The sequence below is a fragment of the Exophiala bonariae genome (genome assembly GCF_035927105.1).
Source record: "Exophiala bonariae strain CCFEE 5792 chromosome Unknown scaffold_26, whole genome shotgun sequence".
In the NCBI taxonomy this organism is placed as follows: domain Eukaryota; kingdom Fungi; phylum Ascomycota; class Eurotiomycetes; order Chaetothyriales; family Herpotrichiellaceae; genus Exophiala; species Exophiala bonariae.
Window position 1 is genome coordinate 20,419 of NW_027042501.1, and position 16,975 is coordinate 37,393.

General features: G+C 47.2%; 6 protein-coding genes across 6 annotated transcripts; 3 read left to right on the forward strand and 3 right to left on the reverse strand.

Annotated features, from left to right (window-relative positions):
- Positions 1-152: 152 nt before the first annotated feature.
- Positions 153-1,039, reverse strand: LTR84_006711 (uncharacterized protein; the record flags this gene model as incomplete). Its single annotated transcript, XM_064850269.1, has 2 exons — positions 153-332; positions 527-1,039. The coding sequence occupies 2 exons, from the start codon at positions 1,037-1,039 to the stop codon at positions 153-155; spliced, it is 693 nt and encodes a 230-aa protein (XP_064702751.1).
- A 555-nt stretch (positions 1,040-1,594) lies between these two features.
- On the reverse strand, positions 1,595-2,167 carry LTR84_006712 (uncharacterized protein; the record flags this gene model as incomplete). The annotated part of the gene is made up of 1 exon (XM_064850270.1): positions 1,595-2,167. The coding sequence occupies one exon, from the start codon at positions 2,165-2,167 to the stop codon at positions 1,595-1,597; it is 573 nt and encodes a 190-aa protein (XP_064702752.1).
- A 666-nt stretch (positions 2,168-2,833) lies between these two features.
- On the forward strand, positions 2,834-4,656 carry LTR84_006713 (uncharacterized protein; the record flags this gene model as incomplete). The annotated part of the gene is made up of 2 exons (XM_064850271.1): positions 2,834-3,715; positions 3,766-4,656. The coding sequence occupies 2 exons, from the start codon at positions 2,834-2,836 to the stop codon at positions 4,654-4,656; spliced, it is 1,773 nt and encodes a 590-aa protein (XP_064702753.1).
- Positions 4,657-9,619: 4,963 nt separating this feature from the next.
- LTR84_006714 (uncharacterized protein) lies at positions 9,620-11,662 on the forward strand (the record flags this gene model as incomplete). The annotated part of the gene is made up of 6 exons (XM_064850272.1): positions 9,620-9,905; positions 9,971-10,132; positions 10,183-10,493; positions 10,567-11,086; positions 11,169-11,275; positions 11,396-11,662. The coding sequence occupies 6 exons, from the start codon at positions 9,620-9,622 to the stop codon at positions 11,660-11,662; spliced, it is 1,653 nt and encodes a 550-aa protein (XP_064702754.1).
- A 641-nt stretch (positions 11,663-12,303) lies between these two features.
- Positions 12,304-13,714, reverse strand: LTR84_006715 (uncharacterized protein; the record flags this gene model as incomplete). Its single annotated transcript, XM_064850273.1, has 4 exons — positions 12,304-13,099; positions 13,175-13,245; positions 13,299-13,442; positions 13,505-13,714. 4 exons carry the CDS (start codon positions 13,712-13,714, stop codon positions 12,304-12,306), a joined length of 1,221 nt encoding a protein of 406 aa, XP_064702755.1.
- A 1,110-nt stretch (positions 13,715-14,824) lies between these two features.
- On the forward strand, positions 14,825-16,632 carry LTR84_006716 (uncharacterized protein; the record flags this gene model as incomplete). Its single annotated transcript, XM_064850274.1, has 2 exons — positions 14,825-14,914; positions 14,971-16,632. 2 exons carry the CDS (start codon positions 14,825-14,827, stop codon positions 16,630-16,632), a joined length of 1,752 nt encoding a protein of 583 aa, XP_064702756.1.
- Between the last annotated feature and the right edge of the window lie 343 nt (positions 16,633-16,975).

Consider the following 16,975-nt stretch of genomic DNA (forward strand, 5'->3'; position numbering starts at 1 on the left):
GAAAACTATTAACACTAGTTGTACTTTAAGATATGTGGAGGATGGTTTGCACAAGAGAAGATGTAATGATGCGAGGTCTTGTAGCTAATACTCCACCTTACAATTGTTGAGCACAGCGGGCGACATGGCTAAAAGACGCTTTGTACAAAAGTCTAGGACAAATCTTCTGGCAAGGTCACCTCCCTGAAGACAATCTGGGAGCTGTAAATCAATGCATCGATGTTGAATCGATCGGGATACTTGCTCGTCATAGCCGTAGTAAGCTCGGCTGCTGTCTTGACCTTGCCCGTTTCAATGAGAGAACTGAAGGTCTCAATGTAGTCCTTGTTTTGCTGAAGATGCCAAAGGCTCGCGACTTCTCCCATCTTCGAATGACCACAGACAATACTAGTAGGGCCCAGTATTCTATCTTCTCAATACTGGTTATCCAAGCCTGCCTCAAAATCTTTGTATGGCAGTTTGCGAGCATCAGATGGCCAGAACCATAGACTACAGCACCGCACACCGCCAATCGGAGACTAGGTACCCATATTATTGTTGAGTCTGCCACTGCTGCTTGGCCGACATGAATTGCTTTTAACTTATAGCCGTCTAGATCCAGTTCATTGCTCGTGGGAATAGCCTCAGCGACGTTCTCTGGTGATGGCTGGTCATCGATCTGTCCTGGAAATTGTGAAGAGAAAGCCTTGAAAGCTTGAGGTTCAACACTAGCTTTCATCGCCTTCAAGGTTGTTTGGGTACAATATGTCTTGACATCTGGAAATCGCTTGCGAAGGGTAGGTAGCCCGGAAAAGAAATCACCAAGCCCATGAGAAACATATATAGCGACCAGCATCTTTTGACCGAGTATTTCAGGCGCCCAGTCTGCCAATGCAATCGTGTTGGCTATCGTGAAAGGTGTGTTGATGAGTATGGCAGACCTAGGCCCGATGACAAGTGTACAGGCAATAGGGGGCCATGTTCCGGCATTTTGGCCGTCCGGTGCTTTCATGAGAGTTGGAGGCGCAACGAATACATTAGCAGAGAGCTCAGACGCCATCTTCGAAGTTTGTCAAGAGAGACATTCACATTGCTATAATCATATGTCTTAGACACGCTCCAAGACCAATTCAATTTATAACGACAGTGCCACCTTTCGTGCCTCGGCCTTCGGTATGACCCAGCATAGGCACCTGAGTGGTAGTCCATCCCATGGACTTCCTGGCTTCTCCCTGGTCCGTCTTTTATCTGTCTACCATGCCAGGATCGTGCATCAACTATTTTCCAGGTAAGAGTGGCACGTAATCAGCGAGCCCCTGGAATTATGATGACTGAGTCGGTCATATACGGGTCTTTCGTGTTCAGACAGGGAGTCATCTTTATTATAACTGGAACTACCTTATATGAACATTCAATCGGCCTTACCAGCCAATGCGAGTGCAAAGATCCTGAGTTAAGCACTTAGACCTTGGAAAAGAGACATGACATGCATTCTCTTCTATACAATTCTTTGACTCTATATCGATTATAGGCCGTTACCAGAGCTTAAACCGAAACTCTAGGCTCGTCCGGAAAGATGCTCCTGTTCCACAGGAACCAATATTTTGTGCTAAGCTCACTTCGTAAACCTTGGTCCAATTTCAATTCGTCTCTTTATCGAAGAGTGATCCTCACCTGCCTGAATCCTCTTCACAAGATCTTCTGCATCAAAATCCGTTCCAATCGGATTTTGTGCAAATTCCTTCGATGTGAGAAACTTCTCAACCTCCTCATTTGAGCTGAAATTATCGATTTGCGTCTCCAACTGGTTACCATCGGGATCTTGGTAGTAGATCGAAGTAGTAGGACCGTGATTGATACACCAAACGGGCAAAATCCCATTCGCCTTCCGCTGTCGGTATGATAAAGCTAAGTCTTCGAGATTGTTGAATGTGAAAGCAATATGCTCAAGTCCACAGGACTCCTGTTGTTTAGGGGCTGTCCCAGGTGCCTGAAGAATAGCGATTCGGTGATGCTCCTCATCATAAGTCAAGAAAGACAAGAAATCGTTCTCGAACGACGCATGCGCTCCAAGGAATGTCTTGTAGAATTGAGCCATGGGCTTTAGATTACTGGTCCGTAGGACTACATGAGCAAGGTAGGATGGGCTTTTGACACTTGTGCCAGCATTGTCATAATCAATTGCCATGGTAAAATATTCTGCTTCGAGTTCAATATTTGATTGACTTGGAGTGAATGCGTGAGATTATGTTGAGGCAACCCAAGTAGGCTGTTGTCCATTCTTTATGAACACTATGCCACTATAGCACACGATCCCATATTTCAGTCGTTTGTCCTGCCTCGGCCACACCCTGAGCGGGGCCCCACGTCGCCCAGGATTGACTTCGGTTGCCTTCCCCGGAACAGCCAAGCCCGTGGTGGCTAACGTCCATGGGATTTTTATAACTCGGTTATTTGCAGCGGCTTGGATATCATGTTAAGAGTACTTGGGCATCATATAGCGTAAAAATCAGGCGATTCAAGTGTAATCGAAGTCTCATAACACAACACCAGCCAATGGTGGCTTTGAGTGTGGGGCAGCTGGAAAGTGGACTGGCTATGTTGCACATATCGTGGATATTCGCTATGGTGACAAGTTATTATTCGCTCTCTAGCAAGCCAGGTCTCCAGGGACATATGTGAGCATCCATAAAGCGGAGTAAGTAACAGTCTTTAGGCAACATAACCTCTTCAGCGAGTAATGCTTTATTGAAGTGACTGGCGCAAACGCATTGCTATTTATTCCCGGTTCACGTTGAATTGACTCTTCTCCTTCAGGACTTCATCAGTCAACAGTCACTTATAAGCATTATCTATGGTTCTTCAAGAGAGTCTTGGTGATAAGTCCCCACTCATGTGCGCAGGATCACCGCGGAGCTTTGGTCATGACGGCCTCCCCGAAAGCACCACGGCTCTGATCGTTGGTGGAGGACCAGTTGGGATAACTACTGCCATAGCGCTTGCACGCTATGGAATCCAATCGGTCATCCTTGAAAGACATGCTACAAGAATGGGACAACCCAAGGCTCATGTCATCAACAATCGATCCGTCGAAATCCTCCGGCAATATGGCGTGGATTTGACCCCCATGAGAAAAGTTGGTCTTTCCGACGAGGAGGCAGGGCAAGTGATTTTTGCGTCGTCCATGAATGGCCTAGAATATGGAGTCTTGAATTCTTCGGTAGCAAGCTCTACAGCAAGAGACGCCTCTCCAGAGACGATGTTCAATGTTGCGCAGCCACTGTTGGAGGAATACCTTTTGCAAGTAGCCTTAGAAACTGGGAAGGTTAAGCACCTTCGAATGCACGAATGGCAAAATTGCACAGAAGACCCAACGACAAAGGAAATTACATCGACCGTCCTCCTTCGAGAAAGCGATGTTACAAAGCTTGTGACCAGCAAATACCTGATTGCTTGTGACGGTGCCAATTCAAAATCGAGGGATGTCCTGCAAATTCCTTTCTTATCTCCTAATGGAAGCCCGGAAGTCATCTTGAATTATGCTTCAATCCATTTCAGCGCTGATTTATCTCATTTTAAACCGGGATTGTTGTGGTTTATTTTGAATCCAAGTGGCATGGGCGTCTTCATTGCCTACAATCGGAAGAACAGTTGGGTATTCACCATACAATATGACCCCTCCACAACTCCATCAGAGACTTTCACGTCAGATTTTCTTCAAACACAAGTATTTAAGGTTAGGCGAAGAGTATGTTTATCGTCGTGGTGACTGCTAACTGAAAATAGGGAATAGGAATGGTGCCTAACGACTATAAAGAACTCGGAGTGACACTGTGGAAGACATCACCGAAGATTGCAGCAAACTATCGGTCTAAAAGTATACCTCACGCATTCTTGGCAGGAGATGCGGCACACTCATTTCCACCGACAGGCGGCCTGGGTATGAATACAGGCATTGGCGATATTCAGAACTTGGTCTGGAAGATCCATGCTCTCGAGAAGGGATGGACGGGAGATTCATTTCTTGACACGATCACCCTAGAGCGGTGGGCCGTGGCAAATGAGAACTCGAAGCAGAGCAAAGTGAACGAAGACAACATTTTTCGCCTGGTTAGCGCCATATTCAAGCCTGCAATGACTCCGGAGAATTTATGGGCTGACCAAGCTTCGAGGAAAGAAATACAGAGTGCTCTCCAATACCAGCACGATCATTTTGACTCGCTCAATCTTGTCTTGGGCTACGCATATGGCCGAGACCATCTTCGCGGGCCCTCAGATTATCGAAAAGAGAATGTTCCGGGAGTTCGCCTCCCCCATGAATGGGTAAAGACTGCTGCAGGCGACCGAGTGTCGACTCTTGATTTGATAGATGGATACACCTTCGTCCTGCTGACGTCTGCTGGGCTTACAATGAAGAAACAAATTGACTTACAGGAAGTCCCAATCTCCGTGATGCAGTTGGAAAGGGATTTCTTTGACGAATCTGGAAATTGGACTGCAGTGCTTGGCCTGAATGGGGACGCAGCTGTTCTTGTCCGCCCAGACCAACATATAGTGGGAACTGTGACAAGTATGGAAAAGGTCCCAAGTCTACTGGCAGCATACTGGAACCCGCAACACATGTCCGATGGACCTGATAGCTTGGTGGAGACCACCAGCATTAGTTTTGAGATCTAGAAAGTTTTGCAGAATTTCAGATCTCATTACAATTCCTCTGTTCTCTCACTTTACACTGGCTCATTCGACGAAGGATTCGTTCTCCACAAATATAGGTACCTAGTTACGAGCATTCATCAGGCGTGGTTCAAAACCCACAACTAGTGGGAATAAATTTACATTTATCTTGGCTGTCGTACGAAACGACTTCGCTGTCTCCAGAAAGGTATAGATACCATCGGTTTTGTTTTAGTTCAGTACTAAATGTTCTGCAACATGTATCATTGTAGCCATTGTGCTGTGCAACGTGGAACTCCATTCTCCGGAAAATGAATCTCGCTCGAGGTGTAACTTCACAGCGCGAAGATGTTCCAAATCAGCCTTTGCCGCCATTTTGTTCGGGCTTTCGCAGATTGCTTGGTAAAGAACGGCTGAAACAGCCACATTGTGGTCGTTATGTAAGCTGTAGGTGAGGTCAAAAATTTGTAATCAAGCAGAAAGTTGAGTACATACGCGATGGGAAAAAGACTTCTGCCAGTCCCACCGTCTGCAACGCTGAGAACATTAGCCTATTTCAAAACGCGTTGAGATACAAAACAAACCTGTTCAGAGTCTGCACGAACGAGCGTGCCGCCCATAAGCATCTCATGTTACTTGCTTGGTGTAAGTGTCTGTATCGGTCATCTGTTGCGTCCAGGCTAGTTCTAATTGCCATAATGCAAGCCCAGTGAATCGCTCTTACGAGGTTAAAATACTCAAGATGGAGCGGAGCAACAAGTATAAAGGAGGTCCAGTCGGTTACTACATCTTGCCCGGGTTGATTTGCCACAGGGATTTGATCTCTCCAACGCAGTAATGATTCATCAAGATCGATTAAGGCGTTTATCCTTGCATCTGTACTCACACACAAGCTGGTGATGGTGATGAAGCGGTTGCAATGTTCGGTCAGCTTAGCAGTCCACTTATGGACTTCACACGCAATGTTGATGATACTTGGACCTATGTGGTTGTCTGAGGAAAGTGGAAGAATGTCGGTATCATAGGTTGACTCCCGAACCGCTGAGGGTCGGCCTTCGCACATAGCGATAGAGCTGGTATGGATAGTCAACCGACGACAACTCGTGCCTCTGAACCTTTTGGGGAACTTACGTCTCTAGGCGAAATGCTGTCCACCATAGTTGAGACCTGTACCTAATCTCATCGAGGTCGAGATCGAAGTCAAGTGGACTTTGTCTGTGTAGCCCAAGGGTCTGGCACATGCGGATACTACTCCCACACAAGACCGATGCCAGGCTGTACTGACCATTGAGCTCCAAGAACATAACCTGGTCTAAGTCAGCATAGGTTAGTGATAATGGCGATCGAAACCCACAAGAAGTAGAATTACTTGCAAAGCTACAAGGGAAGATTCGGTCAAAGAAGTGTACACCAGGGCGCAAGCTTTTTGAAACAGATCGCGGGAGAATTGGTCGAGTGGCGATGCAGCCGTAGAGTTCCCTCGGTCACTAGCAGCCCCAATCGTAAGGATCAAACAGAACAAAATGTAGTCTGATACATGATGTGACTTCTGAACGGGGTCATAGAATGCCTCCCAGCTCGACTGAAAAGTTTGTCCCCGAACTATGGGGTAATAAACATGGACATTGTTAAAGTATGCTTGTTGGTCCGTATCAGTTGAGTCGTCATCCCAGGTGAATAGGACGGGGAAAACCCACATGCGATACAAATGGCTGCCAGAGACTTTGGTGGCAGTTGTGCAGCAGAAAGCTCAATGGTTTCAATCACATCCATCTTGGAAACGTGCTTCGCTGCCTGCACGAGCCATTCGAAGTTTAGCCTGGAGGATAAATGAGGGTATTTGCTCAACGATTGGCGAATAGAGCTTGCGAGGGTAGCTCCAGTGGAATTTGATGATAATATTTTCATTAGCTGGCATAGCAGAACGGTTATAGCACAACACTACCGAGAAAACCGCTCTTGAACTCGCTTAGAGCTATGAAAAGACCGGGTGTAATTCCACTATCTGCTACCCTTTGTCCAGACTGGGATTTCAAGGACTCCAATCCGGATATCTTTTCTCCTGGTTGGCCATGGGTTGAAATAGGGGTCTGCATATAAAATGGAGATTCAATTTGCTCGTGCAAGCCATCCATATGCTGCGGCTCCGTAGAACCACCTGGTAAGCTTCCACTGACAGTCGCGTTGCTGTTGGTCACCAGGTCACCAAGGAAAGAGAAATCGTGGAAGGGAACATTCATTCTTAACATTTCGGTCTCAAAAAAGTGGTCGAATTGGCCATTTTGCTGAATGGGGTCGTCTGCTTCAATTAGTTGTCAGGCAATTGGAGTTGATGGTCAGCATGGAGCGTACAGCTTGAAGACCCGATATTTGCCTCACGGCTGCCAATGAAGTTGCGATCCCCTTGCCCATCGGGAGTTGTATTTTTTGCATTCAATAAATATGTGCTATCACTGGCAGATGTGATGGTGCTTGATGTTGCATTCTGGCTTGGTTCCATAGGTTGTGCCATCTCAAGGGCAGAATCGACCACCAGTTGTTTTGATGGAGTACTTGATTTTCGACCTCCTGTTTGTGTACATTCCTTTTGGTACAATTTACAGTTCATACAAGGTCGCTCGTTGTATGTGCACTTGAGCTGCCAATATGAGTAGGTACTTCAGCGGTTGGAAGCATGTACAACATACTCTTTTTGTGCGACAATTATCACACGCAAACAAAGTCGCCTTCTGTCGGAATGGCTTTCGAACACTAGCAGCCGAAGCTGCTGGACTTGCTCTTGGCATTGATGAGAAAATTCCCTTTCACAGTCGGTGTGACTGATGTTTGGATACATGCAATGTAGATGCGTACATGTGTCTTGATATGCAAAGGGTATGACTGAATTTAGCTGTTCAGGTGTTCTCGCAATCTCTTGCGGAGTTTACAATTGCCCCTCCCACCACCCTTGGCATTGCACCTAATAGGAGCGCAGCTCAGCCACCACCCGGCTTTACCAGGCCGTTCGGAAGGGTCAAATAATGAAATTCATTCAAAACAATATCCAACTTAGTCTCTCTGAGAACCATCCAAGCCAGATACCGAGTGAATTTCTGGGTTAGGCAGGGTTCAAGGGCACTTTTCACAAGTAGTTGGCCGTAAGCAGAGGTACAAAGATCGTTTGAAGAGTCTGTAAAGTTGTCACTGATGTAACAGCATAGGTGTACCCAATGCCGTCTCAAAAAGAGCAAGCGAAGGCCGAGGATGTATGTAGTAAGGTTCCTCCAGATGCACTCGTAGTGGCGTACGATCTATACCATCGCTGTTGAGGACTTCGTGATTTTTTCCTCTGAGAACTAATCATGGCTCTCATTCCAGTGGCCAAATAGCAATTCGTTACAATCTTACCTCGCACACTGATGCTTGGGTTAGTGAATCAAGGGGTGGAAGTATCTCGGTTTCCGGGGAAGTTTTCGCCAAGGGCTGGGTTCTCCGTGGAACCCACGAAAGCAATCTCCGGGGTGAACAAGATAGGCCATGAGGGAGCCTCTGGAGCCTCGGTGAGAAACCGAGTGAGAGCGACTGCCTGGAGTGAGTTAAGTGTCGATCTGACATCACGGCCAGACCTTTATGATACAAGAAGTACAACTTTTCAGGGGTGCAGTTGCTGGCATACAATGCGCTAAATAGCACTCTTTCAAGGCGCAATTGCAATTCCACAGCTAATGAACTCCATGATTTGCTAGTCTGTTAACAAGCTCTCGCATCGATTAAGTCTACGAGCTGGAAACATGGACCTGGCTGTACCTTACTTCTTATACGAGCTACATATCAAGTATTCTCGTTCCAGCATCTTCGCTATCCGTACAGAGGCTGCATTCACACGGGCTAGGAGTTATTTGTTGTCGAGCTTTCACCTTCGCATTGCCTGAAATCCGTGTATGGATCGGTACCATTCACTTTGTCTCGATGGTCTCAAATGAATTCTGAAATCGTTGGGCAGAAGGCTACTCTTGCCAGTGGTCTTCTTCAGCTTCTGCCCTGCATGCCAAAAGTACCTCGGCACCAACACTTGTCGTGTAACGGACAAGCATGTGAAATTGAGAAGAGACAAGAAAGATTCGCTCTAGATCAAGCCAATAGTCGAATTGGAGGATGATCCCCGAAGTTGGGCACATTTATTTCGACATATTTTGCGGGGCTGGATCCCCAGAGTCCTCCCGCAGTGGTGGGGTTAGAGCCCTTCTGTGAGCAGGGCTATTGTGGTTGATAGCGAACTAGAAGATAGAGAGAACATAACATTATAACTTCATCATGAAGGCTTTGAAACCCTTTGTGATACAGGAACAATCGATTTCCAAGACCGTGGAAGCAATTCGGACGGCTGGTGGGTGACCGAGCTACCAGAGTGAGTCGAGATGGCCTAAGAATCAAGATATAGCAGTCCCAGCTCACCGCACTCCGCTATTTAGCATAACGCCTTCCCACGAGTGGAATCAGGGATCATGGTAGCAGGTCCACTAGATAATTCACTGAGCTGCCAGGGATATATGACGCCTCCTGAGATTTTTTGGCTCCCAAGTTAACAGATTGCGCGTCGTCTGAAGTCCTCAATTCGCAGAAGGCGGTTAAGAAAAGTTAGATGCGATCAGCCCTCTCCCAGTCCACAGCTAGTGGGCGTGTTGCGGACGCAGAATTCCATTCTACCTATTGCTTTGCTCGACATTTCGATATCGCACATGAACACCCATTTCTCATCCATGAGCTTCTATCATAGGACACGGGGCAAAGAGTTCCCACGGATGATCTTGAGCAGCTGGGTATGGCTGAACTCCCAAATCCCCGTAAAACCCCCGCAATTAAAGAATCACTTTAGCGACATTCCCCACAGAGCTTAGCGATATACAGCATGAAATCTACCCATTTATAAAGAGCCCAAGTTCGGAGACATTCCAAAACAGCAATTTAGTGTGTCCGACCAAGAATCATGTTTTCATCTGTGTGGGCGGTGCTTGCCTCGATCGCTTGCCTGGGTGTGGCGGCCCCGACCCCTTCGAAGCGACCCAACATTGTCTTTATCATCACTGATGATCAAGATTTACACTTATCCTCGCTCGACTATATGCCAATTACGATGAAGCAGGTGAGAGACGCGGGAACAACTTTCAAGAAACACTATTGTACCATCGCATTATGTTGCCCTTCGCGAGTTAGTCTCCTCACAGGTAAAGCGGCCCATAATACCAACGTGACGGACGTATCGCCACCATTTGGTACGTGATTTTTTACTCCTTTTTGGCTTCTTGGGTCGCGCTGAAGTCTGAAACTTCTGTATCAGGGGGTTATCCAAAATTTATCCAGCAAGGTCACAACAAGAATTATCTTCCTGTCTGGCTCCAGGCTGGAGGTTACGACACCTACTACACAGGGAAGCTCATGAATGCGCATTCAATTATGACGTGGAATAACCCTTACCCAGCTGGATGGAATCATACGAATTGTAAGGCCTGTGCTTGTGACGTTATGTGCTTTATTGATATTTCCTTCTAGATTTGGTAGATCCTGGCACGTACGTCTACAACAATGCCTGCTGGCAAGCAGATACTACTCCTCCCATATTTCGGCCAGGCCAATATTCAACTGATGTTATTGCGAGTACCGCAGAAAAATGGATAGAAGAAGCAACCTTGAAGACAGATCGACCATTTTTCATGGGGATTGCACCGATTGCACCTCATACCGAAACGGATTTCTTTAGCCCAGGGGTTTTTGCATTCGTACCCCCCGTACCCGCAAAGCGTCATGAGGGCCTGTTCCCGAACGCGACAATCCCCCGTGGGCCAAGTTTCAATCCAAGTAAGGTACGATAGCACTGGTGTCTTCTACAGATCAATGTCGTAATGGCTCGGGCTGACCTTGCGAATCCGTGCCCAGCCGCAAGGGGTTAGCTGGGTTGGAAAGCTAGCCCAAGCAAATGATACAGTGATCAAGGCAAACGATGAGTTCTATCGCAAGCGACTACAGGCTCTTCAATCTGTCGATGAATTAGTTGGGGCAGTAATCGACAAGCTTGACGAACAGGGAATCCTTAACGATACTTATATCATCTATACTACGGACAACGGGTTTCACATGGGTCAGCATCGACTCCCGCCCGGGAAAACCTGTGCCTTTGAGGAAGATGTCAATATACCCTTTTTAATACGCGGACCAGGTATCCCGATCAACCACACTGTGAATTTCGCTACATCGCATACCGATCTTGCACCTACGATCCTGCAACTCGCTGGCATCCCTTTACGCGACGACTTTGATGGTACTCCAATGCCACTTTCTTTGGTTGCAATGAAGAATGCTACAGATTCGCCAATGCATGATCACGTTACAATAGAATTCTGGGGTGATTCCGGCGGCGAGAGACTCTTCCAGATGGGTGGACCTCTTGGGACTCCCAGTAAGCCTTTCGCTGTTAGCGATATACATTCGCTAAGGCCCTGAATATCTCAATTTCGTCATTGAAGCTAAGATTATATCAGCACGTTATCATAAGAACACGTACAAAGCCATGCGGATAGTGAGCAAGGATTATGATCTATTGTACACCGTTTGGTGCACTAACGAACATGAATTGTACAATATGAAGGTAAGTAACGTTTCTGGCAGAGCGTTTCAAAACACTGGACATCTTGATAGTGGCTGAGAATCCGTCACCAAACAGGTCGATCCTTATCAAATTAACAATATATATGCTTCTTCCGACCAGGTAAATGGACAGTCACTCAAAGCCCTTCTCCCCCGACTGGATGCTGTATTGATGGTCCTCAAGTCCTGCAAAGGTGAGCAATGCTTAAAGCCGTGGAAAACCCTGCATCCCGATGGGAGTGTGTACACACTAAGCCAGGCATTGGCACCCGAATATGACGAATTTTACGCAACGCAGCCTAAAGTTGCGTTCACAGCATGCGAAATAGGTTATATAGTTCGTTCTGAGGGTCCTCAGAAGATTCTCCCGTTTCACATTGGTGATTGAGAGCATCAAGAACGTAAATGGCGCAGACCTGCCGGATTTACGACTAGTTTCACGGTCAAGCATTGTCTTAAAAGGTACTTAGCGCACGTATGATTGATCTGGTGTGTGGACAGCTTCTTCCTCGAACTTTCTGGTCTCATGGCAAGGCGATTGGACAGTTTCAGCCGTTGCACGAGGAATAGGTACACGCACTGCGGAAGCTATCGAGACGCAGGCCATTGGCCTATGCTACGGGAGGATGTGTCTCGAAGTACAACTTAGAGTTCAAGCAGCTTCTAGCATCGCGATTGGCCCTAGAGCTAATATCCCGGCTGTAGTGATCAAGTGTCTCCATCCCAACCTTTTCATAGGTGTTAAGTGTGAGTCTAACCACTGAACAGCCGTGTGGGCGAACCTTGGGTTATTAGGTCGAACTGGTATGTCCAAGTCTCGCCCATATGGCCTACAATGAGGTTTGATCGAGGCATCTAGTCCAATAAACCGGCGGCAAACAGCTTCATTTGTGATACATATTTTGAGCCAAATTGGATGCCCAAGAGTTCCCTATGATCTTGGGGGCGAGGGCGATTCCGGGTTATCTTGGTTCTCGCTCGGGAGCATATAGTAGATATACAGGATTTCTGTTTTCTATACACGGCATGTTAGGTCGTAATGGATGGCTTAGCTTCATTGTTGACTGGATTACGATTGTCCACCCGCTGCAGATATCCGGGCTGCCACAAGTCCCTTGCTTCCAAGCCATAAGGAATCCGAGTGAACTCGGCATCAGGCCACTGAGCGTCGACGTACTGTTTGCCTTCCACCAGGCGTAGGATGTTCATAGCAGTGCTGTAGACAATGTCGAAAGAGAAAGCGTCATGCCATTTGTTGTCTTTATTTCTGATATCCGAGTCTCGAGAGCTTGGACCTGCAGGTCGATGGCTGGCGAATAATGGCGGATAAGGTGCATAGCACTTGAATGGCTTGACCGACCGCTCACGACATAATGCGCTCATACCAACATCAACGGGCATATTCTGAGATTGAACTGACAATGCAGCCAAGATCTTCCTTGCACCACGTTGGCTGATGGCATATCCATACATACACATTCCACCATGAGTCTTGAGGACGACTCGAGTGCCATTTCTCTGCACTGGTTCTGGCAACCAGTCATTTCGCCAATTAGCATGGCGGTGATTTGTGGTTGGTACGGTGAGATCATCATCTATGACCCACATATCCTGTTCGTCCTCCCAAGCTGATCCAGCTCGACAGTGTCCGACCCACAGAACATCCCAATCATCACCGTATGGAGAGATTGGACTCAAAGGCGAATTATGACCTTGAAGAGCTTTGGAACCTTTTGCAAACTCCACGAGTTGCTCCTTAATATTCACATCCCAGTCAGCATCATCTTCTAGTATCAAAGCAGTCTGGATATTCTCTGCAACGACTCTGGTTCCAGTTTCGGTTGTCAGCATACTAGCCTCATCTGTACGACCCTGCTAGCCATGGCCTGCTATTACTCACTTCGCAACAACATCCATGTGTGCTCTCCAGCAACCCAACGACCCAGATGACTGTTCTTCAGTGTCCCATGTCTAGACGACATTAGATTTTTCCAAGCTCATTGAGTGGTTCGTAGGGCACTTACCGGGGGTACTGCCTTTTCCGGGATATCTGCAGAAGATACACCTGGAAGCCACTCAATAGCGAAGCCAGTTAGGGCTGAGGCAAGTTTTCTCGCATCCCGTTTATCAGTGCGGCCTTCGAAACCGATGGCAAACAATCTTTCAAACTATTATCAGTAGAACATCAGCCATCTAAACATAGCGGTAGCTTTATGAAAATCATACATACTCCAAGAGTTCCATTATATATGTCTGCTGTCGAGTTGTGTCGAAAAGCATGCGGCAAAGCCTCATGGGCTCGAAACATTGAACCAACAACTATGATACAAATTATCATCCATGCAATCCGTTTTCGTGCCACATGGAGGATGCCGAGATATATAGGGCCCTTGGATGACGGTTGGGTAGTCGGCCATTGTGGTAGCTTGTGGTCAGACATTTTAAGAATGCGGAGAAGGATCAGAAAATTGTTTGTAGATAACAGAATCAGACTGCTTCCCCGAGTGATGGGTTGAAGGTGACTACTAGTCTGGCGCCTCCCGATAGATATCGAGCTGCTGCCTCAAGAACTTGCGAGCTGGTACGAAGAAGTAGCATTACAACAGGTCGAGCCCCCCCCTGAGGACTTTTTGTCTTGCTGTTCGCAAGGAGATCTCATGCCCCTGAGTGCTCCAGATCAGCCAGCTTACTCCGGGCGTTGCGTACAAGACTTGTCAGTTGCAAGCCACGAGATAGAGAATTCATACCCTGCACGCTCCGAGAAATCCATACTGGAGACCAATACAAAGCGGGTTTGTACCGATGAGGTGCCTGCTGATGAAGAGTCTTGCAGTTCAAATTTCCTCAAACGCGAACTAGTGGAAGCCACGGGTGAAGGTACGAATCTTGAAATACTAAGTACTCATGGGTATGAAAGTCAACGCGGAACGGCATGAAGATGGATACCGCTCACATGAAACTAAACTCCGATTATTCGCTTAGGAACTTGTACCGGCGATCAGTCACAAGGTGGTCCACAAGATTGTCGGTTGATGTAGGAGTGGTTCGGATCGATATCGGACTTTAAGGTTTCGCGTCATTCGGTTTGGGTTTCGGGCGTGCATAGTGGCGTTTCTTGAAGCCGGTGGGAAAAGCCAGTGCGGAGTATCCTTTCCGTATAAGAGAATGGCTTCAACCCGCATACTCGAACCCTGGCCAAATGCACATGAAAGTAGCCCAGGGCCTCAGCTCTGCACATCTTGGCTACATGATGTACCTTCCTGACTTGACCCACCGCTTTGACCCACAGTGTTCAGGGAGAGCTAATTTCTGGCCGAGCCTGGTATCCATGTACCGGCTTCAGCAATTGACGCACAGGTTGCACCACAGTATTCATGAAGGACTCAGGAGTAGGAGAGACTGAGATGTTGAGGATCTATCGTAACAGTGTGCATGTGAATAGCAACAACTCCGTCAGAATGACCGTAGTCCTCCATATGTCTCTAACCTTCTTAGTCGTTTATACTTCAGGATTGCCTCACTTGCCGGATTCTGTACACCTCTTGAAAACATGTTAGAAATTCAGTCTATCAATGTTGATCAGAGCTTCGATCGACACGAAGACGGTAGAGTACAAGGTCAAGCTCCGGAACTCTTGTTTGTATGGATACAATTCTCAAGACGCCCAACTCAACAGGATGCTGACAAACATTTTAGAGCGAGTACACGACTATTTATGAGAAACATCGCTTCAACATTCTTATCAACATGCGGACTATGCGATCTTTTTTGATGATCTTATCGGCCGGCCTTGTGCTTTGGACTCTAACGTTCACCTTTCGCATACAAAGTGAACGTCGCTTCTCAATTTCGTCTCACTCACCAGCACCTGGAGATGGTTCTGTCACCCTTGGTGCATATGTGCCTCCATTCTCCGGCGCCTTTGCTACGATTCCAAGAGTTTCAGAACTTTCACCTGCGCAAAAAAGGCTGACCGTCATTGTCGCATGGAATGCAGATCAGGCTCCATCATATCTGCGGCATTTCTTCTACACTATTCAGCTCAACTCAGATGTCATTGATTTACTATTCATCAATCGCGTGCAAAAGGAGGATGACCCTTGCCTCGATTTCGAGAAAGCTGGAATAAACGTCACTTGGGGTGGCAACGTCAAGATTCATTGCTTGAACGACAAGGAGTGGAAACGGCGCCACGTAGATTTCCTCTGCTCATCGGGACATGGATGGAATTGCACCCCTACTGAGTACGATGAAGTAGCCCAGGAGTTTGAGACGAGAGAGGATAAAAAGAACTTCAATTGGAGACCGTTACGTGGAAATGTGTTCAACGACCTTCTCCCACAGCCTACAAACTCCTTCTGGGCCTGGATGGACCTTGACACTTTTGCGGGCGATTTCAGACGTTATCCTTTCAATATCCTCTCCCGGCTGTCCTTACTCACATCAACAGGGGAATTCCCTCTGATTTATCTTGGAGGCCAGTTGACAGCTTTCAATCTCGAAGATGAGGATCTCGCCGCCGCCTGGAAAAACTTCCCAGAAATGAAAAGTCCGGAACATTTCACGAAGTATTTGAAGGGCAAGATGCCTGAATCTTCTGAAGAGCGTTATTGGAGTTACGGCTATCTAAGATCGGACGAAAATCTTCCCGGATCCCGACTGTCTTATGGCGTGTACTATGATCTTCATGGGGATGATTTTTTCGATGGTCAGTGGTTCAAGAAGAACGCGAGTGAGACATATGTTATATCAGGGAGAGATATCTTATTAGTTTCAACGAATTATACTCGGAAGGAGATTGAAGGCCTTGTTCAGTTGGAAAGAAATGAGCCCCTGGATGATCTTGGGGGCTTGGGATGGACTGGTGGCTTAGAAGGCTCCTCCTATCTTGTCAAAAATCCAGACATCAACGGTGCCGAAGCCAAACGTCTCGCGCTGTCAAACACCACAACGCTTAATACAATGAACAATGTTCATCGAGGCTTTATCGAAGACCAACTACTGAGGGTTGAAAATTGTTCGGCGTCACCACATTGGAGAGTGTGTTTTGAGCCTCATTCTCTCACAACAGCAGGTATTCCAGCTCTGCGAACGACTCTGGTGCACTTCAAAAACCAAGAGCCTGACCATGTTTTGGTACGACTGGAAAAAGATCAAAGACCAAGAGGCTATGAAAGGAAACTGCTTAAGCATCATCTCCGATCAAAAGCACAAAAGTGGTACGCTTTCCCACCATTTGACATTACAGAGGACTTGGTACTTAGGATGAACTTCGACTCCGTTGAGGTGTTTAGAATGGGTGAAGATCGGGACGAAACTCTGTTCTTCCGCAAACAAGGAAGGCCCAGCATTGGATAGGAAAATGGGGCAGGATTATTCAAGTTATTTTTTCATTATGCTGTCCTCACTCGTAGGGACAATATTTGACCCATTTTTCGGATACAACAAACGGCCTACCCCGTATGCTACCCACTGGTGGGTGTCAATCCTGCAGGAGGCGCCCAGCCAGCCCTGCGGCTCAGCCTGCTCAGCCACAGTCGAAGGCGTGAGACTCACAAGTTACCCCTGCATTCTGGCATGCTTTCAGCATCCGTACCTATGGCTCAACGCCCGAGAGAATCCCAGTCATCGCAATGACTCTACCAGAGCCCAGGTTCTTTATTATCGGACCGGCCAAAATTGGCCCACTGGGGGACTCGCG